This window comes from Nymphaea colorata, chromosome 10 (genome assembly GCF_008831285.2).
Source record: "Nymphaea colorata isolate Beijing-Zhang1983 chromosome 10, ASM883128v2, whole genome shotgun sequence".
Lineage (NCBI taxonomy): Eukaryota > Viridiplantae > Streptophyta > Magnoliopsida > Nymphaeales > Nymphaeaceae > Nymphaea > Nymphaea colorata.
Genome location: NC_045147.1, coordinates 1,637,060 through 1,664,208, shown reverse-complemented (window position 1 = coordinate 1,664,208; position 27,149 = coordinate 1,637,060). Strand labels below are relative to the sequence as shown.

The following is a 27,149-nucleotide window of genomic DNA, read 5'->3' as shown; positions in this document are numbered from 1 at the left end:
ATACAGATCAAACATGCCCAACTTGGATACATTTCTTTCAAATGAAGTTGAAGACAAGGCTTTGGTCAGAACATCAGCTGTCTAATCTTCAGATTTCATGTAAGGAAGAACAAGTTCTTTAGCATCAATTCTCTCTCAAATGAAATGACGGTCAATCTCAACATGCTTTGTTCTGTCATGTAACACTGGGTTGTGGGTCAAGTTGATTGTTGACTTGTTATCGCAATACATCTTCATTGGTCCTTCAATCTTTATACTAATATTTCAGCCACAGTAGCTCGAAAATTCCCATAGCAACAACTCTGTATTATGCTTCAACACTGGAACAAGAGCAAACGTCTTGTCTCTTACTCCACACTACGAGATTCCCTCCCAAATAGATACAGTAGCCTGAGGTGGACCTCCTGGTCTCAATACAACCTGCCCAGTCTGCATCTGGATAACCTTCAATCCCAAGAGTGTCTTGCTTAACATACAGGAGACCCTTGCCAGGATTCCTCTTCAAGTAGCACAAGATCCTGTCGACAACCTTCAAGTGTGCATCCGTGAGAGCATGCATGAATTGACTCATCACATTCACAACAAAGGTAATATCAGGTGTAGTGAGAGTAAAATAAATCAACTTCCCAACAAGACGTTGATATCTTCTCTTGGCCTCTTCATAGAGAGGCTCCCCATCTCTAAGACTCAGCTTGTGCCCAGCATTTAGAGGAGTAGAAGCAGGTCTACACCCCAGTTTTTCGATCTCCTTTAACAAATCTAGAGTCTACTTCCGTTGATTTAGCACAAGGCTAGTACCAGACCTAACAATTTCAATGCCAATGAAATATTTTAACTTACCAAGGTCCTTGAAATCAAACTCGATCGCCAACAGTTTCTTTAACTTAGTTATTTCATCTTCATCATCACCTGTGACAATCATATCATCAACATATACCAACAGAAGAGTAACTTTTTGCTCATTCCTCTTCACAAAGAGTGTATGATCTCCATTCCCTTGAAGATATCCATATTGTCTCATTACAAGTCTAAGTCGTTCAAACCATGCTCGAGGGGATTGCTTAAGCCCATACAGAGCTCTCATATCCTGTTCTGTTTAAGGCTTCCATCTCTTCTTGCATTGCATAAGTCCACTTGGGATCACTCTGAGCTTTAGCAATAGTCCTGGGAACCACAACCAAAGAAAAAGATGATACAAAACACTTGTATTCCTAGCTCAGTCTAGAATATGACACGAAGTGACCAATAGGGTGTTGAGTACATGACCTGACACCCTTTCTTAGAACAATGAGTAATTCTTCATTTTCAACCTCTGCCTCAGTACCTTCAATTGACATCTCTTGAGCACGACTTGGGTCATCCAGGGAAGGAGTAGCATTAGGATTGGGAGTAGGATTTTTGTCACCAGAGGGCATTACTTCGCCAGTTTCACCAGTGGGTCCTGCCGCAGGCAACCTTCGCCTAGAGTAAACCTGCCCAAACAAACGGTCATGTCTCTCCTTATTCACAGTTGAACATCCATCATCATCCTTATTGTGCTCTAGAGGGTTAGTAACCTGAATCTCTTCCTTCTTGTATTTCAAAAAATCTGTAAACCGAATCACTTGATTGGGAGAATACTCTTCTCTCATTGTAGACCTCTCCCCCTGAAGAGAATTCTCACCAAAATAGGAAGCGTGTTCCAAGAAGGTGACATCTTTGGTAATATAGGCACGACCAGTGGAAGAGTCTCGACACTTATATCCTTTTTCAGTGGGGGAATAACCTAGAAGTACGCCCTTAATCGACCTTGGATCAAGCTTTTTAATATTAGGATTGTGATTGTGAATAAAACAGATATAGCCAAAAACTCTAAGTGGAAGAGAGAAAGGTTCACGACTTCTTGGTAACATAGAATGAGGCGTCTGCCTATTCAACACACGACTAGGCATACGGTTAATTAGATACGCACTGGTCAACACAGCATCTCCCCAATACTTTTTTGGAACATGACGTTGAAAAAGAAGAGCTCGAGTCATATTCAATAACTGGCGATTCTTTCGTTCAACAACTCCATTTTGAGGAGGAGTATAACTACAGGAAGTCTCATGAACAATTCTCTTTTTTCGAAAGAAGCTATCAACAGACTGACACGTATATTCACGAGCATTGTCAGACCAAAAGGTCTTAACAGAGGTCTCAAATTGAGTTTCCACAAGAGCAATGAAAGTCTCTATGACATTAGATATTTCACTACGGTCTTTCAACAAGTAAATAAACGTGTTACGAGAACAATCATCTACCTAAAGGTGATAAAATACTGAAAGCCATGACAAGAAGGAATTCTCGAAGGCCCCCACACATCAGAATGAATCAAGGCAAACACCTCATTAGAACGAAGGATATAAATAGGGTATGAAGCCCTAACATGTTTAGTCAGGTGACAGACATCACAAGACACCATAGTCATATCTAAACTGGAACATAAATCAGGAAACAACAGTCTCAAAATTCCAAAAGGAAGGTGTCCAAGGCGCTCATGCCAACGCAGAACCAACTGAAGGGAGTCCTCTCTACTCTTCTTTGTTTTCCTGGCAGCCGTCATGAGAGCTGTAGCAGCACACATGGGTAAACGATATAGCCCCTCAGAAACCAAACCAATTTCAATCCTCTTCCCTGTCACCAAGTCTTGCAGAACACAACGATCAACAGAAAAAATAATTTTGCAATTCAACTCTTTCGTAATCTTGCTAACGGACAAGAGGTTCAAGGGAAGATGGGGAACGTGTAGAACATTGTGAACTAAGAACTTGTTCAAAAGTGAGAGACTCCCTTTTCCAGCCACAGAAATAGAGGAACCATCGGCAAGAGACACACGTTCCTTTCCTAACGAAAGCTTATACCCATGAAAGACCTTAGAATCGTCAGTCATGTGGTGTGTAGCACCACTGTCGATAATCTACTCTCCCATATGAGAATCTCTCATCACAGAGGTTCACCAAAGTAGCAATAAGAGCAGCTAAACAGGCGCAAACAACACTGCGCAATGGAGCAAACGGCTTCCAAACTGCAGCATCACAGGTGCAGTTAGCAGCGGAACTCCACACACGTTAGGCAAGCAGCAGCATTGGCGATGCAACAGATTGGCACAGGCGATGCAGCTCCTGCGACAACAACTGCGGCAGCCACTCAGTCGACAACAGAGAGAAGCAGCGGCAGAGACGAGCGATGCACAACAGAGCTCCACAGCCAATCACGACCAGAAAGTGAGAGGCAATGCTGATCAGACGGACGGTGGCCAGTCACTGTTGAAACAAGGGCAGGGAGGCGACACAGTTAGACACGTGCTGGCTGCAGGTGGAAGTCGTGGAAGATGTTGTCGTCGATCAGAGCAGGGCACTTTCTGGACCAGACGATAGGAGCAACAACAAAAATAGGGTAGCGGCAAGGAGAAGGGCATCGACTGCAGCAGACTCCGTCGGGCACAACCACAACGATGAGGAATGATGAAGCTCCACTCGTCAGACCCCTGCAGTGAATGACGATTGTGGAGTCGACGACAGTGGACACCTTGGATCAGGCCAGAGTCAGAGGAAGCTCAGGCGACAGCAGAAGCTGGGCGACACCACGACGGCAGAAGAGAGGCGACGGCCAGAAGAAGCTGCAGGGAGGCAGAGAGATGTTGAGGAGAGCATTGGAAACGTCCAGCAGCACAGGAAAGGGTGGCACCGACAACACTGGAAACATCTGGCGATGGAGAACAGGCAGCGTCGGGCGAGCAAGGGGGCCGGAACTTCACGACAGACTAAACATTTTCCAGAAATTCGACTCTGATACCATGTTGAAACGAAGAGAAGAACATGATGTAACGTGGAAAACCCCTCAACAAGAGGGAAAAAACCACGGGTGAGGAGGACTGGTGTCCACTAGCACCCAGACACTCTCTCTCTTCGAATTTCATTCACACTGAAAAGAGGGATTACAAGGGTATATATAGAACCCAACAACATTACAAAGCGGATCGGGTCCAGACCCAGATCCAAAACAACCAAACCCGTCAACAATATGATTTTCGATGAAGAAAAAGAAAAATAGTTGATGCAGGTCATAGAAGAAGGGTAGACGATTCTAAACCTGCCATCGGAAGTAAACCGATAGATTGCTGGGCGACAGGCAATGTTATCCGTATCGTACGATACGGACGCGTATTGTACGATACGTATCGTCTGTATCATAGTTTTCGATACGATACACTTAATAAATACGATACGCGTACGTATCGTACGCGTATCGCACGTATCGCACGATACGAGAGTAAAATTAAAAAAGGGGCAGTCGGGCCCCTTTTTGCTTCTTATTCTCAAACCGACGCTTCTCTCTCTCTCTCTTCTTGTTTCTCAATGCTGCGAGAGACGTGGGAGGGAGAGATTTTCTCCATTGCATCAAGATTTGCCGGTGAAGAAGCTTCATTTCTCGTTGTGGGGAGTCTTGGGACGGTGGGAAGCTTGGAGAAAGAGAGTTTTTTGGTTTTTAACACCAAGAAGGTAAGAAATAACTCATTTTTGCCGTTGAATCGTTCATTTCTCTTATTTCCTACATGTATTTGTATGTTTTTACTTGTTTTGTGAAGATATAATGTCGGATCCTGCATGACAGTGGTGTACAAGGGTGAATCCCAAAGATAGATTAAGAGTTAAGTGCAATTATTGTAAGCAAATCATATCAAGAGGGAAGTAGCTTCTTGATGCAGTGAAAGCAAGTAGGATTGAAAAGGACATGGAAGATGCGGAGGAAGGATATGGGGACCCACATGAAAGAGAAGAAAGTGAAGGTGAAGATGTTCAACTTGAACAAGAAGATGTTGGTGTCAGTTTGGGAACAACTAAAGGGAAAGGCATCATGCATGGAGGTAGTTCTTCTGCAACTGCAACCAGAAAAAGAAGAGGTGCAACAATAAGTTCAGTTTCACGAGGACGTGGCAGAAGTCAGGGTCGTACTGGTGGTGGTAGAGTACCTACTATGAAGTCGAGCAATATGTCTGGTTCGATCAAGAATTTTTTTCCCAATTATACTGCTGCTGGTGCTCAGCCTGAGATTCGTATAGCCATGCAATCAAAGGATATTATTGAAGCAGCAGATGAAACCATAGGAAGGTGGTTCTATGATGCATCCATTCCCTTCAATGCAGCAAACTCTTATCATTATCAGCCTATAGCAGATGCGATTGCTAGTGTAGGGCGAGGGTATAAAATGCCCTCTTTTCATAAATTGCGAGGTAAAATTCTCAACAATATAGTTAGAGATGTGAAGACATATTGTGATGAACTAAAATTGAGTTGGAAAGCTACAGGATGCAGTGTAATGGCAGATGGGTGGACAGACATCAAGAACAGAACATTGGTAAACTTCCTTGTATATTGCCCTCTTGGTACTATGTTCTTAAAATCTGTTGATTTGTTTGATACTCCATGTGTTGTTTGGGATTTTTGATAAAGTTATAAAAGAAGTTGGGCCTGAAAATGTTGTACAATTTATCACTGATAATGCAGCAAATTATAAAGCTGCAGGTGAAATGTTAGCAGCACGATATGGGACATTTTATTGGAGTCCATGTGCTGCTCACTGTGTAAATCTTATGCTTCAGGATCTTGGTGAAAGGGATGATATGAAGTTGACAGTTCACAGATGCCAAGAAATCACGAAGTTTATTTATAATCATGTTTATGTCTTGAATTTGATGAGGAAATTCACAAATGGGGCTGAATTGATTCGACCTGCACAAACACGGTTTGCTACAAATGTTTTGACTGTGCAGGGTGTATAGTCAAGCAAAGATCTTCTCTCAGGCAGATGTTTTCAAGTGATGATTGGGCTGCATATCCACATGCCTATAAAAGAAAGGCTACGACAGTTGTGGATACCATCTTCGATGTTGACTTTTGGGAATCATGTGTGCACTTATTGAAGATTTGTGTACCTCTAGTGAAAGTCCTCAGATCAGTTGATAGTGAAGATAGACCTTCTATTGGATATTTATACGAGTCTATGGATAGAGCCAAGGAGGCCATTAGAGATAATATGAAGGGAAAAAAGAAGTTGTACATGCCTATATGGAAGATTATAGATGAAAGGTGGTCTGGACAACTTCATCGCCCACTTCATGCAGCAGCCTACTACCTAAATCCTGCTATTAGATATCTTCCCACTTTTAAGAAGGACAGAGAGGTCGAGTATGGCATGTTGGATTGCATTGATGTATTAGTAAGTGATAGTAAAGAACAAGACGCTATCCATATGTCGATCAACAAATATGATACGGCTTCTGGTACCATGGCGAGAGACACAGCAGTTCGATGCAGGACAACTATGCGTCCAGGTATTAGAAAAAGAAACTTTATACTTTTTGTTGTTTAGCTTTTATTCTACCTTCTCATATATTTATTTCTGACAACATTTTTACTTTCCATCTGTTATTAGATTTGTAGTGGGAAAGGTTTGGGCTTGATTGCCCAGAATTAAGGAAGCTTGCAATTAGAATCCTCAGTCAAACATGTAGTGCAACTGGATGTGAAAGAAATTGGAGTGTATTTCAGCACATCCATAGTAAGAAGAGGAATAGGCTGGAACATAAAAGGTTGAATGACCTTGTTTATGTTCGTTATAATATGAAGTTGAGACAAAGGTAAACATTTGTTTTGTTATACGAGAATATCAAATTCTAATATATATTTTAATCTCTAACAATTTGTTAATTTTTTCTCTTGTTAGGCAACTAGAAACAACATCTACGAGGAAGCATCACAATCAATATGATCCTATCTTCATTGACCATTTTGATATATTAGATTCTTGGGTTGAAGAAGAACCAGCTGCAATACTTTATGAGGACGATCTTGATTTTTTGAATGTTGAAGGAGCAGCAGAGATTGTTGAAGAAGGAGAGGCTGGGGGGGGGGTGCAATGGAATGTTGGTGACATTCCATTTGCAACAGAGGGGATAGAAGAAGAAGTTAATGAAGAAAATGAAGATGATGATGAAGAATGAAGATGATGATGCAAATGACGATTGACGATGCTTTTTGTTTTGAGTTTTGAAAACTATGTCAATATGTTCTGAGTTTTCACTTCTGAACTTATGAATTGTGATGTAATTGAATACTCTTAGGTTGTTTAGTATGTTATTTTGTTTTTTGAATGTTTGATTTCTTATTTTGGAATGTCTTGTTCATATGCAATATGCATAGCTCACAGGTCATACTTCATATACATGAATGATGAATGTTCCTTTAAATACATTTTTCTTGAATTTTTCTGATTTTTACTAGTTTTTTCGGATTTTTTTAGAATTTTTCTGATTTTTTTTCTATTTTTTATAAATTTTTAATATTTTTTACAAATTAAAAAATTAATTTTACGATACGTTACGATACATTTACGATACGGCGTATAGGTCGGCCTGACCGATACACGATACGATACGGCAGTGATAACATTGGCGACAGGAAATTGCTGAAAAAAAAAGAAGCTTAAATATGAAGCTTCAACAAACAATGGCCAAATCAGTAGACGGAGAAGTTGCTGAACAACAGCAGCTGCCCTTCGCCAAGACATTGCCTCTTACCTGAAACTGTCGGAAACAAGCAGCTGTGTGTGTGTACGGCCGTATCCCCGCACCCAAATTTTTTGAAAATGGTCCGTACCCGCACCAGTACCTGTACCTATGTGACATAGTTTAAAAGTAAAAAAGAAAACAAAATCCCTAATTTGAAGACGGTTTTGGACTTGGTCAACTTTGTCGACTCCAAAGAATGCCAGATACATACTCGGGTATGTTGACCATACCCGATATGGTCAAACAAGTATTCGAATGCACCCAAGTGCGTTACCGGTCACCATACCATTATCGTTCCGGTACTCGTACGGGTACTGACAGAGCTGATCGGCTGTTATCTTCCTTTTTTCACCGGTGTAATCAGCAACTTTAGGACTAGCAGCGATCTTTTTTCCTTCTGGGTTCTTGCTGCCATGATTAGTCTTCCTTTCTGGATGGAGATCCAAATAGAAATCAGTAGTATGACCATTCTTTTTGCAATGTGAGCACTTCCAAATGCCTTTGTGGCTCGATCTCAGACCACGACTAACTAGGGCAAATTGCGTGCTAGGCATGGTGTCAGTGGAATCTTGGCCTACCATAACAAGTCGCTTTTGTTCATCAGCCTCCACTCTAGAACAGATTTTCTCAATGTTAGAACTTTCCCAGAGTTAAGAATTTGACTGTGAATGCCCTCAAATTCATCCTTGAAGCCTCCAGGATCACAAAAATGTGACTTTTCCACTCTTTTTCCCAAACAGTTTCTGGTTATATGCACACTTCCACTTATCTTTGGAGTAATAATCCAACTCTTCCCATTTAGATTTGAGGGAAACATAAAATTCAGCTACAGTCTTATCCCTCTAGCAAAGAGCATATATATCTTTCATGAATTGGTAGACACAAACATTATTCTTGTTCTGCCCATACATCTGTTCAAGGACAACCCACATATCATAGGCAGTCCTTTTCTGAAAAATCAATGACTGAATTCCAGTAGAAACAAAGTTAACAATCCAGGTTTTGACCTGGTTGTCTTCAAGATACCACGTTTCCCAATGGGGATTAGTTTCAGTAGGCTGTTTCTTCTTCCCATTTATGTAGGAAATCCGGCCACAATCAGCAATTCCCATCATAATGGCTGCAGATCAGCGAAGGTAATTGTCCTTGGTCAAGGGAATCGTGGTGACTTGGACTGGAAGATGATCTGATTTCTTCGACATACAGTCCATCCTTTCAGTCGAGCTATGTCACATGGGTGCGGGGTGCTGGTGCGGGATGCGGCAAGTTCTAAAAAAAATTGGGTGTTATTTGTTACATAAGTAATTTTATTTGTTTATATTTTTAAACTTTTCAAGGTTACCTTAATCTCATAAAAAATTCAAAGTTTTATTAAATAAAATAAGGGGGGAGAGAGAGAAGAGGGAAAGATAGGAGAAGGAAAAAAAATGAAAAAAAAAACAAGAGAAAAGAAGCACGGGTGTGGTCAGCAGCACCCGATTTGATTTGATTGAGTCGGGTGCTGTGTCGGGCCGCACCTGCACCCACATCGGTGCGGGTGTGCCACCATAGGTGGCGCACCCATGTGACTTAGGCTTCAGTCTGCAGCACCAGGATTGTGCACAAAAGATGACACCACTTCAGGTGACACAGGAGGCCTCCTCCAATCTGCGGCACCAAACTACACGCAGACAATGATCAGTTTCATCGAAGCCCTCACTCCTACTACTGCCCATGCCGTGCAACGTGCAATCGTCAAATTTTTCATCTCGGCAATCTTCACTGTTTTCTGGCGAGCTATGGGCTATCTTCCACAAGAGGCGGCAGTCCTCAACATTTTTCTGACGACAAGAGGCGTTGATTCAGGCTGCTCCGACGGTGCACTGAGGTGATGGCTCCAGCAGCGGCTCACTCAGGTGACGGTTCCAGTGATGGCCCACTCAAACGACGGCTCCAAAGGTGGCTCTAGTGATGACTCAGCAAGACAAAAAAATCTTCTTCGATAAAAAAAGGCTCTGATTCCATGTAGAAATATGGATACGTAAGAAGAGAAGAGAAACACACAGAGTTAACATGCTAAACCCCTCAAAAACAGAGGGAAAAAACCACGGCTGATGAAGAACAGCGCTCTGTCAGCCATTCTCTCTATCTGAAATTTTATTAATTTTTCAATTAAGGTCAAAACAAACCCTTAAGTGTGCAAGTATCACCAACACTTAAGGGATGGATGGGTCAGGTTGTATCACCAACACTTAAGGGATGGATGGGTCGGGTTAGGACCCCGACCCGTCCAGATACAAACTCGTCAACAGATATCAAGGTGAGGTTCAAGGGATTTACATGTTTGTGTCATGTATTACCAAGTATCCATGTTTAGCCTTTTTAAGATGTGAACCAAAGCTGAGTTATGAGACGTTTTTGGATCTGCCACATCTGAAACTTGGGTCACTTTCTGGCCAGGTCTCTTACAACTGTAGCTTGAGTTCATGGCTAGAGTGTACACCTCGATGGTTGCATATGGGCCTTTAGTTGGCGAGATACATGCATGCCCTTTGTGAAATATGGAATTTATCTGCCAGCAGGCACACCATAGGCAGAATAGATTATAGATGCTATTCAGTGTTTTTCAATAAGAAAAAGGTTTCTATCTTGTTGGCACTTGCTTGATGTTCATTTGTTCCCATTGGCTTCAAAATTGAGTGTTAAGTGTTTGAAAGGCAGAATGCTTTCTGAACTCTTATTCGGGTTTTACATGTATGAGAATAATCTGCACTAAGACAGCCATAGTATTGATGTTTGTATTTTCCTAAGTAGCACGGACTCTTTCGAAAGGTTGCCTCCTCATAATTTTTTTTTTTTGAATAATGCCACACCTACACATGCATCCCGCATGCACACCCTACACTTGTGTGATGTAGGTGTTTCTAATTTTTTAGTTGCTTTATCTGTTAAAATTTCTGATTAGATTGACGGAAGTTTCTCCTTGCAGGGGTTATTGTCAGCTTGTGTTCTGTCTATTATACCTCTTATACGACCTTACCAGTGGCAGAGTCTGTTGATGCCTGTATGGAAATTTCTTTGTTACATCCATTGTTCAGTTATGTTTAAGCTGAAATAATGAAGTTATGCACATATATTCTGATTAATATTTGTTTCATGTGGAAATGCTTACTAGGTTTTACCGGATGACATGTTGGACTTTCTTGATGCTCCTGTGCCCTATATAGTGAGTTAATGAAAGTTGCTTGCCTTGTTATTCCTGCACTCTTAACCATATAAATGCATTTAATTTTGTTGTAGTATCTAGATTCCCACTTCTTGTTACAGTGGGTAAAATTGTCATTGTTTCAATTGGTTTTGTCAGTTTCATCTTTACTTTTTACGAACGTGGCCCAAGTGAGTAATGCTTTTTTCAATGTGATGTTTTGTACTTGTCTAGTGCTAGTTTTCACTTTTGTGAGATATGTAGGTTGGTGTGAAGAACAAGACCCCGGAAGTGCAAACAAAGTTGGGAAACTCAATAGTAATTGACGTGGATAAAAACCAGGTAGGCATAAAATTTTGCAGCTGAAGGTATCTTTGTTGTTACAGCTTCTGTAGCATGGAAGCCATTCTTTTCCTCATGGATGTAATTGTTGATTGGAAGCCATTGAGCTTCCGGTGCAGGGGAATAATGCTCATTTTGTGAGATGGACTATTATTTGTTTTCAGACGGTTATCCTCTTACTTCTTAGATGATGCAATTAAGTCTGGAGGTTTCTTGGACTGTAGCTAGTTTTCATTAAAATCTGCTATACAGATTAAAATTAGCTGGCGTAGTTGATCCTAATGTATAGCAATCACTAAAATAGTAGCTAATTTAATTGCAAAAGCCTTCAGATATGTAGACAAATAATGTTTGAGCTCATTTAGAATCCTACTAAACAGCAATGCCAGAAGTCACATCTACACATACCTGAAGGAGAATATTGTAGAGCAGGAGCACCAGTAATGAGCTGAATGTGAATCTAGAAGTGAAACTGTATCTACTCCTCAGAGGTTCTAAGGATTTGGGCCCATCAGTTAGCTGAATCTGGAACCATTATCAGTGTTAAATTTGAAGACTTTAAGTTTCTAGGTGGTCCTTTGCAATATTTAATAGTTAGAACTTAGAAGTTCTCTTTAAACATTTCTCTATTTTTTGTTGATGTTATTTGTAAGTCTCTACGGCTGCTCTAATCTCTTTATTAGTGAGATTAGGGTTAGTTAATAAAAAGATTTTCTCTCTTTACAACTGCCAGCCGTAACATTTTATCAGAGCTAGCGATATCCACCCTTCTCCGCCGGCGGCTGACGTGACTTTGACTAGAAAAAATTTTTATGTTATTGGTTTCCTGTCAAGTGTTGTTACGTCACTTAAAATTTTTTAATATTTTTCTTTGTAATAATTTTGTATGGTTGTCCTTTGACTAGAAAAGAATTTTATGTTATTTTATTTGACATTTAATACTAACAGCTTTCCAGTTTGTGAAATCAGTTGTTATATAAGCCTTCTTTCGTACCAATACTTTTACTCGAAATATATACAGTATATATTAAACACTTTCCTTTAAAAAAAAGAAAAAAAAATGAGGAAAGTGACATTTTTGTTCACTAAGTTGCATATTTTAAATATAAGCTGATAATCCCATCTATGTTTCCTTCTCATGAGTAATTGGTTGTTTTATCTCACTTAAAATTGCATGACATCACATACTGGTACAATAGCTTATGTTTTTTTTCTGAAGTGGATATGAATTGTATGGTTGAGGTAAGGACGGGTTATATTCCACCAAACTGAGGCATTTTCTGGTGCTGAGGGCTATTGATGTTTCTTTGGAAAATCTGTTTTCATTGATTACACTAGTGATGGCTGCAGATTTCCAGTATTATCAGATCTTTATTGATTCATTTAAAGAACCTTGTGTCGATCCTAAAGAACTGAGTGCTTGAGTCAAGGGAGTATATGAAGTACCTACTGCTAAAATTGCTAGTCTGCCTATTGGAGATAACTTGATGAGGCACAATCTCTCATCAAAACAATACAAATGACTATCTTATGTGCTGAGGATATATAAGGTTACTTGGCTGAATATTTTTATTATCATCATATTAAAGCAATCACCCTTTTGGTTTGCAGTACCAAGTTTTATTTGTGGACTATTTCCATTTTCTCAAAGATTTCGAAATAGCTTCAAAATGAAAAAGTTAATAATCATAAAAAAAGAAAAGAAAAGAGTTTAAGTGGTTTTTTCCTGTTTGGTATTCATTTTATGATGATTTTGGGTTAGTAAGCAATGGTATGAAGCCTACTCTGTGGGAGTTTGGTGGACTGATTTACTGAACACCGAGTTAATAGATATTTTTTAAAGTACTTTTGTTGATGCTGAAAAAATTCTGCTGCCTAAATTCTCTCAAGTTGATTGTTGTGCACTATACTCTTGATTTATCAAAGTGCGACTATATTAAGGTCATATCGTCCAGTCTCGCATTATGGCTGATGAAAGCAAGACAGAGATGCCGTATGAGCATAGGAACACGGACAATCCCTTTTCTGATGGCTCTATTATAAAGTTAGATGGATTTAATTATGAGATTTGGTCCCATGTGTTTATGATGTCTGTGATTGGACTTTGAAAGGAGCACGTTAAAGAAGAAAACAAGCTTGTGTGAAGAGTGAAAAATATAGTACATGGATGGAAGATAATAATATTGTTATGTCATGAATTATAAATAGTGTTCAACCATAGATTACCTCTACTATTGCATATTATACCTCTGCCAAACAGATTTAGGATTTTTTGAAACAAACGTACTCTAATGACAAGAATGTTAGCAAGATCTTACAGGTGGAGGAGGAATTACTTAATTTGGGACAGGGTGATCAAAGTCCTGCCTGGTACTTCGCTTCCATCAAGCCAATCTATGAAGGACTAAAATCTCTGCGTCCTCCATGTCCCACATGCCACAAGACTCATGTTGAATAGTCTATGGTGGCAAAGTTTCTACTGAGGCTCTCTTCCGAGTACGCAGTAGCAAAGGCGCAAATGTTGACTGGAGCAGAAATCCCTGACCTAGCTAAGGCTTACAACAGACTCAGTCGTCTTGCTGCGACCCTTTCTCAGCCTTCCACTGATGTTCCTACCTCTGCCCTGGTGGCTTCAGGAGGCCGTGGGGGTAGATTCTCTAGGGGGAGGGGCACAAGCCGAGGGTCAGGGAGGAGGTCGTGGGAGATTCCGGTGCACCTACTGTGGGAAAATAGGGCATTTGGAAGACAAAAGTTGGGATAAGCATGGTCGTCCTTTCGCTACATCGCTAGGCAAAGGTGTTGCATCTAAGCAGTGCAAGAATTCATTACAGTCTCCTATTGAATCTATCTAGGCAGCTTCATTAGTAGTAGAGTAGTCTTTGTCTTCTTCTCATCCTGAGAATGTGACAGTTCAACAAGTCAGAGTATGAGTAGTTCTTAGCACATAGATCTATTTAGCCATCGGCCTCCACAGTTATAATTGACAGTGCTATATCTGTCAATACTGCTCCACATGATACAAGTATTACTTGGATTATTGATTCAAAGGCATCATGACACTTTTGTAGTAGACCTTTATTGTTTACCTTGCACCATACATTACCTCAGACTCGTCATGTGAAACTTGCAGATGGCAGATGGTCTCCTATTATGAGTTATGAAGATGTTAAGATATCCGAGACTATGACAATTCTTAATGTGTTATATGCTCCTGAGTTTCCACTAATCTTTTATCAGTCGGACAATTGACTAATGACTTACATTGTCGTGTTACATTTGACTCTAGTTTATATTCATTTCAGGACTTGCAAACTGGGAAGATGATTGGTGGAGGTTATGAGCAAGGGGGCATCCATGTCCTGTCTGATTCTGTGGGTTTTGCAACCTCATCGACTTCTTCATTGTGCTCCTCTTTCCAGTGGCATCTCAGATTAGGTCATCCATTTGTCTCCAAGCTCCATCACCTGCCTCATCTATCAGTACTAGAGTTGTTCCAGTGGACGCATAACAACTTGGCAAGCACACCCATAGCAGTTATTCATCAAGTCTTAGTCCGAATTATTTGATCTTTCATGTTGGTGTGTAGGGTCTTACCAGAGTTGTTAGTTAGTAGGTCTAGATTTCGTTATTTCCTTGTCACTGTTGATGATTATTCTCGAGTTACTTGAGTTTTCTTTTTGAAAGAAAGGTTTTGAAGTCATATGTATTTTCAAGAACCTTATTATTGAAATAAAGATCCAGTTTGGTATTCTTGTTAAAAGCATTTGCACTGATAACGCTCTTAAGTTCAAGGCATCTACTTTAATGAAATTTTACTTTGATAATGACATTCCCTTCACTTTACTTGTCTCCATACCTCCCAGCAAAATGGAGTAGCTGAGCCAAAACATTACCAAGTTTTAAATGTAGCGTATCCCTAATGCTTCATATTCATTTACCTACATACTTTTTGAGGAGATGCTATCTTTACTGCTTGTTACTTGACCAACCGTTTACCCTCATCCTTCATCAACAACTAGGATTTCATTAGACTTGTGTACGTACAATGGCCCTTGTTTCCATTCACTCCCAAAATATTTGCTTGCACATGCTTTTTTCACAACCTTGGGCCTACATGTGATAAATTGACCGCTTAACCAATTAAGTGTATCTTTATTGGCTACTCCAAAAATCATAAAGGTTACAAATGTTTTGACCCATTGACTCAAAAGGAGAATATCAGTGCGAATGTCACATTCTTTGAGTCTCAGTTTTATTATAGTTCCTCTCATACCTCTACTAAGATGCCACAATCATCTGACTCACTACCTGCCCCTTCCATCCCATTGGAGTCATTCCCATGTGAGTCTCCTTCTAGTGAGTCTCATTCTGGTGTCTCCAAGTTTTGTGATCTTTCGTTGGTCTACACATGTCAATAGGACTCCTCTCATGATCATTCCCCAACTTCTCTTATGAGGTAAGTACATCTGAGGTGAGTATACCTAGTCTATCTGAGCCCACTATAGATATATTTTATCCTTGTCAAGACTTACCTATTGCTCTTTGCAAAGGCAAACGATAATGTACTTTGCATTCTATTTCCCATTTTGTTTCTACTAACAGTGTTGGTAAAAGCATGGTCATAGAAAACACTTTTTTTCAAAAAAAATGCAAAAAAAACACGATAAATTAAATGGCCGTTTAAAGCTTAAAAAAACATGTTTTTTTTAAAAAAACGTTAAAAACAAAAAGAAACACGTTTTTAACGCGTTTTTTTCATTTTTTTTCACTTTTTTCATTTTTTCCAGTTTTTTTATTGCCGAACAACTTTTTTTTTCATTTTTTATTTTTTATTTGTTGCAAATCTACCTATCTTTTGATGTTTTGTTATTAGTTTCCCACGTATTTTATTTTTTCTCCATTTTTAGTTGTTTTAAATTTAAAAAATTTACCGTACTTTTCCCGTTTTTTTCAAGCTTGTCGTATTATACCTCACCGTTTAAAACGCCGAGACATTATTTGTGGCTATGGGTAAAAGTATGCAATAGTTTATTCAAGCTCTAACTGTCCATGCGGTTCCTACTTGTCACCAACATGCTTTATTAGATACTCATTGGAGACAAGCTATGCAAGATGAGATGGATGCCGTGGTTCAGCGAGACACTTGGGAACTTGTTGATCATCTTTTGATTGTGACATTGTTGGCTCCAAGTGGGTATTCACCGTGAAATATCATTCTGATGGTTCTGTGGAAAGATACAAAGATAGGTTGGTTGCTAAGGGCTACACAGAGACCTATGGTGTTGATTTCTTTAAGGCTTTTTTTTTTGTTGCTCAGTTGGGAACCATCCGCCTTATCATCTCTGTGGCTATACACCATGACTACACATGTATCAGCTTGATGTCAAAAATGCCCTTTTGTATGATGATTTCGATGAGACTGTCTATATGTAACAACCACCAGGGTTTGAATGACAGGGGAAGTGTGAAAAAATGTGCAAACTGAAGAAGACTATAGATGGACTCAAGCAGAGTCCTCGTGCATGGTTCTTCAAGTTCTCTGAGGTGGTCTCAAAGTGTGGCTTTGCGAAATCCCCTCTTGATCATTCTCTATTTATCAAGAAGAATTTTAGGGGTGTGACCATTCTAGTAGTTCATGCTGATGATATTATCCTGACATGTGACTCCGATCAAGAAATTTATAATACAAAGTTGTTTCTCCAAAAACACTCTGTGACGAAAGATCTTGGTCAACTATGATATTTTTTGGTAATAAAAGTTGCTCGCAACAGAGAAGATGTAGTTCTATCCCAACAGAAGTATGTTCTTGATTTATTGCATGACACTGGGAAGGTGAGAGTTAAACCAACCACTCTATGAATCCACACATAGATGTTCATGATGACCAATCAGAATTAGTGGATTCTTAATCATACAGATCCCTTATTGGAAAGCTCATCTATGTTACTATGACCAAACTAGACATTAGCTTTATAGTGGGAAAACTAAGCCAATTCATGGAAAGACCCAGGACCATTCATTGGGATAAAACGTTAATGGTGGTTAAATATTTAAAATCATCTCCAAGTAAAGGACTTTCGTTCACAAAAGGCAAAACCTTGAAAATGGAAGCTTATAGTGATGCCGACTCAGTCGAAGATAGGAATTCTACCGTAAGATTCTGTGTATTTGTGGGATACAGTCTTATATCCCGGAGAAACAAAAAGCAAGGTGTGGTGTCAAGATCTTGTGCAAAATTTGAGTACAAGACTATGGCTCGAACTGCCGCTGAAGTGACTTGGGCTAAATCCATGCTATCTAGCTTAAGTGTGTCAATTCCTCTTCCCATGAGGATGTATTGTGATAATCGGGTAACCACAGACATTGCAGATAATCCATCTGCAATCCAGTTTTTCATAAGAGAACTAAGCATATTGAAGTGGACTGCCATTACATTCGGGACCTTATTTAAGGAGAAAGCATAGCCACCATTCATGTATCATCTGAAGATCAAACTGCAGATATCTTCTCCAGAGCTCTTCCTATTGGTGATTCCTCGAGATGTGACAAACTGAGCATGATTAATATGTATGCTCCAGCTTGAGGGAGAGTGTTATATTAGAAGACTTTATGTCTCTAAGTGGTCCTTTGCAATATTTAATAGTTGGGAGTTCTCTTTGACCATTTCTCTATTTTTCGTTGATGTTATTTGTAAGTCTCTACGGCTGCCCTAATCTCTTTATTAGTAAGATTAGGGTTAGTTAATAAGATGATTTTCTCTCTCTCAGATTGCTGGCTGTAACAATCAGCTTGGAGCTTTGTATTTGCCATTGGAACCTCGCGTTGGTGTACTTAGTCTTGGACCTGGCTAGTACTATCGACCCAGGGCCTTAAATAATTCTGCAGCAGTGTATCTCTGGAAAATCTATGTCTACATTTAATACTTGATTAAGTCAATTAGTGGGTACATTACATGATTGTTAGAGAGAGAGTTCTCATCTGGGCTTCTCTTTTGCTCACAGTACAGGGGATGTGAAAGCACAACAGCAAGAATCAGCAAATGAACTTACATGGACCATGGAGATTTCTATACCAGGACGATAAGTTTGGAAGTAACTATGATCACAAGTTCAATTTTATGGTCAACAGGCTGCTCTGTATATGAAATGGGAAAACTTGAATGGAGAAATGTAATGCTTGATAAGAAGGAAGTTGCACATTGCACATGCATCTTAAGAGGAAGTCCAATAAGTAGTAGCATAGCAGTGCATCTCTGACAGCTAGTTGTGGCGTCTTCTAAGCTAATTTGAAGTGCCATGCTCAAAATTGACCCAGTCACGTGTCTGGTAGATCTAAAGAAGCCTCATAACTTGCTTCAGTTGAACGCCCAAAAGGTTTACATAACCAAATTATAAGGTAACAACTGAATCTAGGTATATTTAAGTACCATCCTCTTTCCAATTTTTGGTATGAGAATAATCCTAGGTTGTCACTGGACAAGGGGTGTTGGTTAGCGTGCTAATTCTCATATTGACCTTAAAAATAAACTAACACAAAAAGGATGATCTGGCAAGTAGAATCACGTGTATTCGTGTATTTTGGAACCTAAAAAGGTAAAAACAAACCATGGTACCTACGACTGGTCCTACACAAATAAATAAATAAATAAACAGATAAATAAATAAATAAACAGATAAATAAATAAATAAATAAATAAATAAATATATATATATATATATATATATATATATATATATATATATATATATATATATATATATTTGTAGCCTTGTCTCTTCATTTGCTGTCTCAAGTTTCTGTCTGAATGAAATAATAAAAAATTTTACGTGGCAAGTGCCTGTTCTTAGGAATGTTCTAGAGATAATGAGAATATGTTGGCTAAGGTTCCAAGTATGTTTAGTTCAATTGCTTGTGCATATTTACCCTGAATTTCTTCATTTGGTTATGTCGTTTATTAGATTTAATGTGTACTGTTGCAAACTAATTTGATCTATTCTCTGAATGATTGAGTTGCTTGGTGTTAATGAATGGTTTTAGCTAATCTGTTGTTGATATTTTCATTGAGCAAGTAGGTAAAATGCCCAACAATGCCACAGCTTCCTCAACAAAAGGACTTATTGTCATCCTTGAGTTCATATCATGCAACACTTGTTGGTGAAAGCTTCTTAGCTAAAAGGCGTCCAGTTTATGAATGCACTGATATTCAGGTGGGACATAGTTCAAATAGCATTTTACAAAAATATTTAAATACTGAATGAATTGTTTATTAGTAAAAGTCGAGTATGATTCATATTGAATGGCAGAGAGGATGAAGAGCCTCTGGTGCTATTTCTGGTGCCAGTCTCATTTGTACACGTTGAATCAGGACCTTGATTTTTGATATTTCTGCTAGTTACCGGTGCTCTAAAAATTGCCACCCATGCTTGACCCGCAAAGAGTGAATTTTAGTTCTTTGATGAATCGGGCTTTGTCTAGCATTTGCATGTAAATGGGTTTTAGCATGTTTGTTCTAAATTAAAGTTCAAAATGATGTGGGTCTGGTTCTATATTTGTCAGTTTGAATCCACACCTGCATCTTGATCGATTGGGCGTCTTGGATAAATCAATAACTCTTCTTTCATGTCATTTGAGCTATCTTGGGCTTGTTTCATGGAAAACAACTCACTATTTTTACAATCCGAAGTGCCACAGACTTCAAAAAAGCATGCTAAGCATCCACCAACGCCCAGCACTATGGCTTGTGACATGGATGTAATTGTTATTCCCTGGATTAGATCATGCATTCACCTTGTTATTTGCTCACAGACAATCCCAAACCCCGGAATGGAAAATTTGAGCCACGTTTCCACATGAATCCATTTACCTCTCTACCCATGACTGTCCATTCTGCAATCCTGATGTATCCGTTTTCTCCACTGTGGCCTTCTCCCTTCTGTCTGTCTCTTATTCAAAGGAAAAGGATGAAACCATAGGCCTCTGACCGGAAGTAGTTTGCCCATGAACTGTCATTAATGACATGAAGCAATTTAGTCAAAAGCATTGAGGTATTTCGAAGCACAACATTCAACCTTAAAGCGAGGGTAAGCGTCAATGCAGAAGGAATACACTTTTTTAGAAAAAAAGTTAAAAAAAGAAAATGAATAGGCACATATTCTATCAATGAGCAAATAAATAATAGGGCAAAAAAGCTTAAGCTATTAAGTATACCAATTAAAAATTAATAGTGGAATACATTTATTCATTCAAAAAGGGAAGGAAGTGCTGATGAAAAATGTCATTAGCGATCATAGATACAGCAATTATTGTTTATTTTGTTGATGGAATAATTTGGTTGTATTGATGTTTTCTGTGTTATTTTTCTTTGTTCACTCCAAGATTTGGGGCTGCATCTTATCATGTTATTCATTTTTGTCAGGCTGAAGCTGCCAGAGGTTTCCTAGCAATCTTAAGATCTTACTTGGAGACCCTATGTTCAAGTTTGCGTGCTCACACCATTACAAATGTGCAATCACATGATGACAAGGTGTGTTCCTGGCTCGTAGTTATTGCATTTCCACTCGCAAAATTGACTTCTTACGTGTATTTGGACTTTGTGTTTCTGCATGCATCTTTCCATTTGCCTATCCATTCTCTGAGTTAGGTTAGTGAAAGTGGCATGTGAATGGGCAGCTATCTGAAACACATGCATCATTTAACATATTGCTCCATGTTGACATAGGGAAATAAACTCCTGGAAATAAGGAATCATCGTTGTGATGGTTATAGTTGCAAAGAAAGACCATAATTGTCTTTATTTATACATTAAAGAATCTTGTTTGCCTAGACCAGGAGAAGGATAGTGAATTGCTAAAAGAAAATAAATGAAAATCATCAAATACACTACTTTTTTAAACTATGATAAGAGCTAGACATGTTTATATGCCACAAAGGCGTTAAGCTTTTCTTTTAATAAGTATTTGCATCGACCTTCTGAAGAGCTCATTTGGAAATTAATAAAGTCTTGGAATATATGTAATAGTGTCAATTGCACATAGTTCACTGTATTTGTTAAAATAACTTGAAAAGTCCAAGCAATCTTGAACATATCCTGGGATATTCTGACAAAATATCAGTTCCTGCCAAAAATTGTTGTGGTACCGTAAATTTCTGAATCAAATTGATTGGTTTTTGAAACCTCACAAAAGTAGTCCTACAAAATAATTTCATGAAACTGAAATTCCTTTTAGTTTTATTTTACATAACTTTTTCGACTTATTGTTAGTTTAACTTTATTTATCTGCCATTGTTTTGGTGTTTCATTATTGTTGAAAAAATAAAAGACACACAGAATAAATAAGAACAGACAATCAAAAAACTTGTTTTCATTAAACGTGCATGGTTTTTCACCATGGAAGGCCAACATGAGCCTTGATTATACAAAGCATAGAAAAAACTTAAATAGGCGAAGTTTCCATAATCTTGGCAACGATAAGCATGGGAAACTAAATCTGATTTTTTGGAAAGATTTTATTTTTCTTTATCATTAATTTTGATTGATCTTGCTGGGATTCTTTCCTTGAATTTCTCTAGAACGGTTGCCTTTCAACCTTATCATTAACATCCTCCCTCAAACTGGACGATGGATCTAAAAGTCCAAGTTTGATGTAGAACATTGTAAAAGGTGATCATGCCATCTCTTTGGCAGTGATTCGGCGAGCCCAAATTTGCTTTATCAAGTTTTTGTGAAGGTAGATCGTGCTCTAGCAGCGATTCAGAAATCCCAAGTTTGATTCCTCAAGATTTTGTTCACAGGATCGAGTCGCTTTGGTGAAGAAGACAACAACGTGTTTGGTCGTCTGCAGGCCATCTATGGACTTCATTCTTCTTCGTCAAGCATCCTGCTCTGATACCATGTTGAAAAAATAAAAGAGACGCAGAATAAATAAGAACAAGCAATCAAAAAACTTGTTTTCATTAAACGTGCATGGTTTTTCACCATGGAAGGCCAACATGAGCCTTGATTATACAAAGCATAGAAAGAACTTAAATAGGTAAAGTTCCCATAATCTTGGCAAAGATAAGCATGAGAAACTAAATCTGATTTTGTGGAAAGATTTTATTTTCCTTTATCATTAATTTTGATTGATCTTGCTGGGATTCTTTCCTTGAATTTCTCTAGAACGGTTGCCTTTCAACCTTATCGTTAACAATTATGATCCACTTCATATTCTTGTTGACTTGGTGTGTTTTGTGTGCATTAGCACAAGAATATCATTTGTAACCTTCTTATACTATGATGTTGTTTTGCATTTCTGGGTTACCCACTTTTAGGTGTCATTGCTCCTCAAAGAAAGCTTCATTGATTCGTTTCCAGTCTGCGATCGGCCATTTATGAAGGTAATAAGCCTTTTACACTCAATGTTTCTAGATATGTAACGAAAATGTATTTAGGACCTTGTTTATTTTCTCAATCATAACTTGTCATTTTTCTATCCTAGTTTCTGAACTGTCCCACTCTTTGTTCGAGGTATCGCCACACTTTTGTGCACATAAATTCATGTTTGTATGTGTTTATCTGTTTTCTCTTCTGTTCCATCTAAGTCACATGGAGTTGCCCAAACAATCGCTCTGCCCAAGTTTACATGGCTTGATATGAGATAGCACTCTTTCTAGTGTTGTCAATGTTTTGAAGAGAGCTGTTGGAAAGAAAGAAGTTTATGACTAGTGGAGATAGCACTTCTTCACTGTATAGTCTATAGGGGAGATAGCACTCTTTCTAGTGGAGTCAATGGCTTGAAGAGAGCTGTTGGAAAAAGGAGTCAGTTTGGGTGGCTCACCAGGAACGAACCCCTTTCTCAAGAAAGGCTTCTACCGAGCCTCGAGGAACCAACATCTTCAATTGGGAATTCATTATCGAAAGCGTTGCTTACGTGTTAGTCTTTTTTCCGATACATCGTTTCTGTTTCCAACTCGAGAAAGGTTTGGTGAAAAAAAAACCCGGCTTTTTGTACATAAACACTTGTTAATGTTCCACAAAGTTTCAATAGTTTTTCCACTTTCAGGACAAAATTCTCCTACTTATGCCTCGTAAAACAAACTGGCAGGTCTTCATGGGGATACTATAAATATCCCATTCCAAAAATAGAAATTTTGAAACAAATTGAGACTTTTTCGAAGATTGGATGCAGTTTCTAATGTCCAGGATGAAAACTTTGTTTTTGATTCTATGAGAATTTTTATGAAAGTGTTTCATTTTCTTCCTTTCAATGGAAGTTTCATTTTCCCGAATGTCTCTTAATGCATTCTTCTTTTTTCTCATTGGAGTTATTTTACAAAGACTTGCCTTTCATTGGTATGGAAGAAGGGGGGAACAACTATATGCATACTTGGAGAGCACAATACAACAAAGGGTTGTATGCTGTGTTTGGGACCCCCAAAAGAATTTCTCTCCCAATTGTTTGGTTCATAGGTCTGATGATTTACCTCATGGGCGAGGTCTTTGGTTCAAGTTCAGGATAACCTGACTATGCCAGTAATGATCCTGATCTAGTTCATTGCCTATTAGAAAGCACTTTAATGGGATACTGACGGACAAAATGCAGTCAGTTTGATAATGATTGAGTGACATTGCTTCTTCGGTGAATATGATATTTTATATGCATTTTTAATGATATTCAAGTGTTACTATTTTGGCATTTATAATTTCTGGGGTTTAGCTCCACTTAGTGAAGGACTAGTAGATAAGCTCTCTATTTATGAATCGGGTATAGAACCAACAGGGGATGCTTGGATATAATTCTGAATTCACTATTACATGTTTGCGCTCTTGGTTTTCTCCTTTCCCTCTAGTCATTTTGTTGGAGGCTCCCACTTCTCATCCCACACATGAGGGTTCTTCCATCAATCAAGCTTAGTCTCCCCATCACTTCAGCAGCAACCAATCCCTGGTCTCTATGCAAGAAGTCTTCTCCCCTTTACCAAAACAAAGGGCCTCTTGGTGATGCAGACCTGCCTAGGTCCACACTTGGCTAGACACCCTTAGCCAGTCCGTGCTCGACAAGCTTGATATAAAGCCAAGAAACAATGGTTTCAAGTATCTGTACATGACTTTTAACAAAGTTCAAACTCAAATCTGTGACAAATATTGTAGATGCAAATGCAACTCAACTGAACAATATGGATCCTAACTTGACAGTACCGAGCTTAATTAAACTCATGGAAGAGAAGGGCATTTAGGGCAACAGCCATCTAATGGGCATCATGTGCGTAAAGCAAATGCTTGACTTTTCTAAAGAAATCAAGTGAAGGAGGTCTCCTTCACAAGGCATGTTCTTGGTCAAGGAAGTTAATTACCACATATATCTAATCTACTGTCTTTAGCCTAAGATTGATATACTTAAAAATCTCTAAGTGTGTTGGTTTCACTTGCAATTTGCTTTCTGGATTATTTCTGTTGTTTTGTTCACGAATTATTTTTATAAAAAACTAGGCAGCAAAACTATGATGTAATTGGTCTAAAAAGAAAGCTTACTGGATGCCATTTGAAATTACTTTGTTCACACGTGGTTGAAGGAAATATTAGAGTTCGTTACTAATCATGGATAGAAATACGTACAAGTGGAGGATAATGAAGGTGAAACATGAAGGAGGTATGTGGAGTTGGGAAAAGAAAGGGAAATATGCTTTCTTTATGGACGGTAATGGTTATGAAGATGAGACAACAGCTGGGAGTTGGTTAAAGAAACGGAGAGCCTACTGTCTTTGGTTTAATTTATGAAAAATAATTACACAAGAAAGATTATGATGCTCGCAATTTTGTGAGTTACAAGGGGGCAAAAATCATAAACGTGCTCTCAGGTTGAAATTGCAAACTTGTTTCCTAGGCGATGCAATCCATCGGCATCGATATTAGTGGTCATTTTGTTGACACTCGTTTTGCATGTTTCTGTCACTATGATTTATGTTGGTTGCTTCTGGTTTTGTCGACAATTCATCAAGTGGATGCTAATCTAGGTCTCAAATTGGTGGCAGCTGTTTGTGGATACCCAGCTTTTCTCTGTACATACAGATCTTGTGCTTTCTTTTTACCAAAAAGACTACTGACAGCTAGATAGCTGTAAAAGTTTGTGATGGAGCATGGAAGAGACTGTCCTCCTCAACCACAATAAGTTTTCTTTTACTAGTTTTACACTCGTTGCTTGTATCTTATTCAATTAATTATCTATGTAAATTAGTGGAATATAACAGACTGTAAGATTCTTCATATTTCCCGGTGCGTATTGTGTTTCATGACTTGCCCCCAGCAGTTTGGAATGGTGGCATTCTACCTTTCTAGACGTTTTCAAATAAATTTTTATTAATCACTAGGCATCTGCTCCTCTTATTTTGTGTACCATGATTGCTATTCTCCTTTCACATGGTCATATCTCTTTGTGAAAATGATGCCGACTGCTGGGTGGGGATCACCTTGTGGATGTGAAACATCAGTAGGATCACAAGTTTCCTGGTTCGTCCTTGGTGGTGTCCCAGCTGACCTGCCTCCAAGTCACAGCCTGAGCATTTTTCTCTTGAAGTTTCTATCTTGAGCACGTAACTGGTGATTTTTTCCCAAACAGCATTTCTCTTCTCTTACCATCATTCCATAAATATTCTCCGTTTTGTGCATTTTTAAGGCCAAATCATCAATTTTACACCCTCAATTGGCCAAAGTGCAACACACGTGACGAGTTTTGCAAATATAGATAATCTTCGTTAAATGGATTGGGCCGTATTTTGTTAAGTCGAAACTCATCGACATCTGTCTTAGTCAAAACAATGGTTAACAACTTGTTTAATAAGAACGTCGAATTAAGGTGAGCAAGAGGACATGATCCCAACAAATTCGGGTCCCAAATGGTGGGGTTTGGCCGTCGCATCATGATCAGGTTTTGACCATGGCATCATGATCCGCTGTTGCTATTGAGGATTGAGGGAGATGTTCCACTGTTGCAAAAATGCTATTGATCATCTATAGTTATTGATGGTGATAGATGAGAGGTCGAACTTGCCTCTTGCTTTTGGGGTTTAGGCTTGCTTCGAGGACTTGGATGGGAAGCAAGACGTCTGTCAGTTGAATTGTAGTACATCTACTGTTTGCAGTTTAGAAGAGTAGCATGCATAGAAGTTGAACTGATGACTGGACTTTTTCCAACTTGTCACCAGCTATGCTATGCCCTTATTGATGATTAATAGATATTTAAAGGGGTTCTGTTTAAGCAAGTTACTTGACCCATGCTAGTCGTACCTGAGTTAGATATGGTGTTAAACTACAAGGGAAGGCTCTTGTTTCAGCCAGTCACTTAGACCCATGTTCAGTTATCAATACTGGGGATGACTTTGAGGTGGGGTGTGGAGTTGAGCTTTTATTGTAGTGAGACACAGAAATTGATGCATTGAAGCGTATGTTTCATGATTAAATGCTTACAGTGCATACTGTAGAAAAGTGAACAGAATTTAATAAACATGAAATATAACAAGTACGTAGAGTCAACCTGTTAAACAAGTTTACATGCTAAGATAGCTGGAAAAAAATTGTAACCTATAAACTTGTAGCAATCATATAATAAATACAACTGCTAATATATAAAAATATATATAATTAAATAATTGAATAAGTAAAACACGCATTTCAGTCTGAGAATTAGGTAGTTAAGTAATCCGTTATAGATTCATTAATGTACAATTATGCATAAATACACTCAGCATATGCTTCTTGCACAATTGGCGCTTAGCTTCCACAAAGTTTCTCCTTCTCTTTTGTACTTGAAAGTAAGAAGAGGCTTGCAAGACTCACCATGCCTCACCATGGTCACCTCAAGGCACTGATAAACCACTCCCCAGTGCTTACTTTTCAGCAAAGCACCCCTGCTTCTAGCAGCTACTACCTTCACAACGAGAGAGAGAGAGAGAGAGAAACAACGAGAGAGAGAGAGAGAGAGAAAGAGAGAGAGGATTTTATAGCATTAATGTCACAGGACCAACGATGGTTGAGATCCGAACTACCAACCGTTCAGA

The 27,149-nt window shown here is 38.8% G+C and overlaps 2 protein-coding genes across 11 annotated transcripts in view; both read left to right on the top strand.

The window, feature by feature from the left end:
- LOC116262143 (uncharacterized) overlaps positions 1-25,462 on the top strand; it is a 65,927-nt gene extending 40,465 nt beyond the window's left edge. For 3 of the 8 annotated variants that reach the window (XM_031641248.2, XM_050079894.1, XM_031641251.2), the window contains exons 14-20: positions 10,560-10,634; positions 10,746-10,796; positions 11,040-11,117; positions 19,190-19,324; positions 20,533-20,640; positions 22,428-22,493; positions 25,128-25,462. In XM_031641248.2, the coding sequence (XP_031497108.1) occupies positions 10,560-10,634; positions 10,746-10,796; positions 11,040-11,117; positions 19,190-19,324; positions 20,533-20,640; positions 22,428-22,493; positions 25,128-25,199 (585 nt within the window). In that variant the 3' untranslated portion in view covers positions 25,200-25,462. Of the gene's footprint in view, positions 1-10,559; positions 10,635-10,745; positions 10,797-11,039; positions 11,118-14,419; positions 14,780-19,186; positions 19,326-20,532; positions 20,641-22,427; positions 22,494-25,127 lie in introns of those variants that run through there. The other 5 variants (XM_031641252.2, XM_031641254.2, XM_031641255.2 and 2 more) reach the window with 5 other exon arrangements.
- On the top strand, positions 4,388-7,207 carry LOC126410430 (uncharacterized). Of its 3 annotated transcripts, none has more exons than XM_050079896.1 (4): positions 4,388-5,254; positions 5,330-6,355; positions 6,504-6,661; positions 6,748-7,207. In XM_050079896.1, the coding sequence occupies exons 2-4, from the start codon at positions 6,290-6,292 to the stop codon at positions 7,022-7,024; spliced, it is 501 nt and encodes a 166-aa protein (XP_049935853.1). In that variant the 5' UTR covers positions 4,388-5,254; positions 5,330-6,289; the 3' UTR covers positions 7,025-7,207. The 3 variants fall into 3 exon arrangements, 2 of the variants coding, with proteins under 2 accessions (XP_049935853.1, XP_049935852.1); XR_007574396.1 differs by having other exon boundaries at positions 4,394-5,254; positions 6,457-6,661; XM_050079895.1 differs by lacking the exons at positions 6,504-6,661; positions 6,748-7,207 and having other exon boundaries at positions 4,407-5,254; positions 5,330-6,447.
- Positions 25,463-27,149: the final 1,687 nt, after the last annotated feature.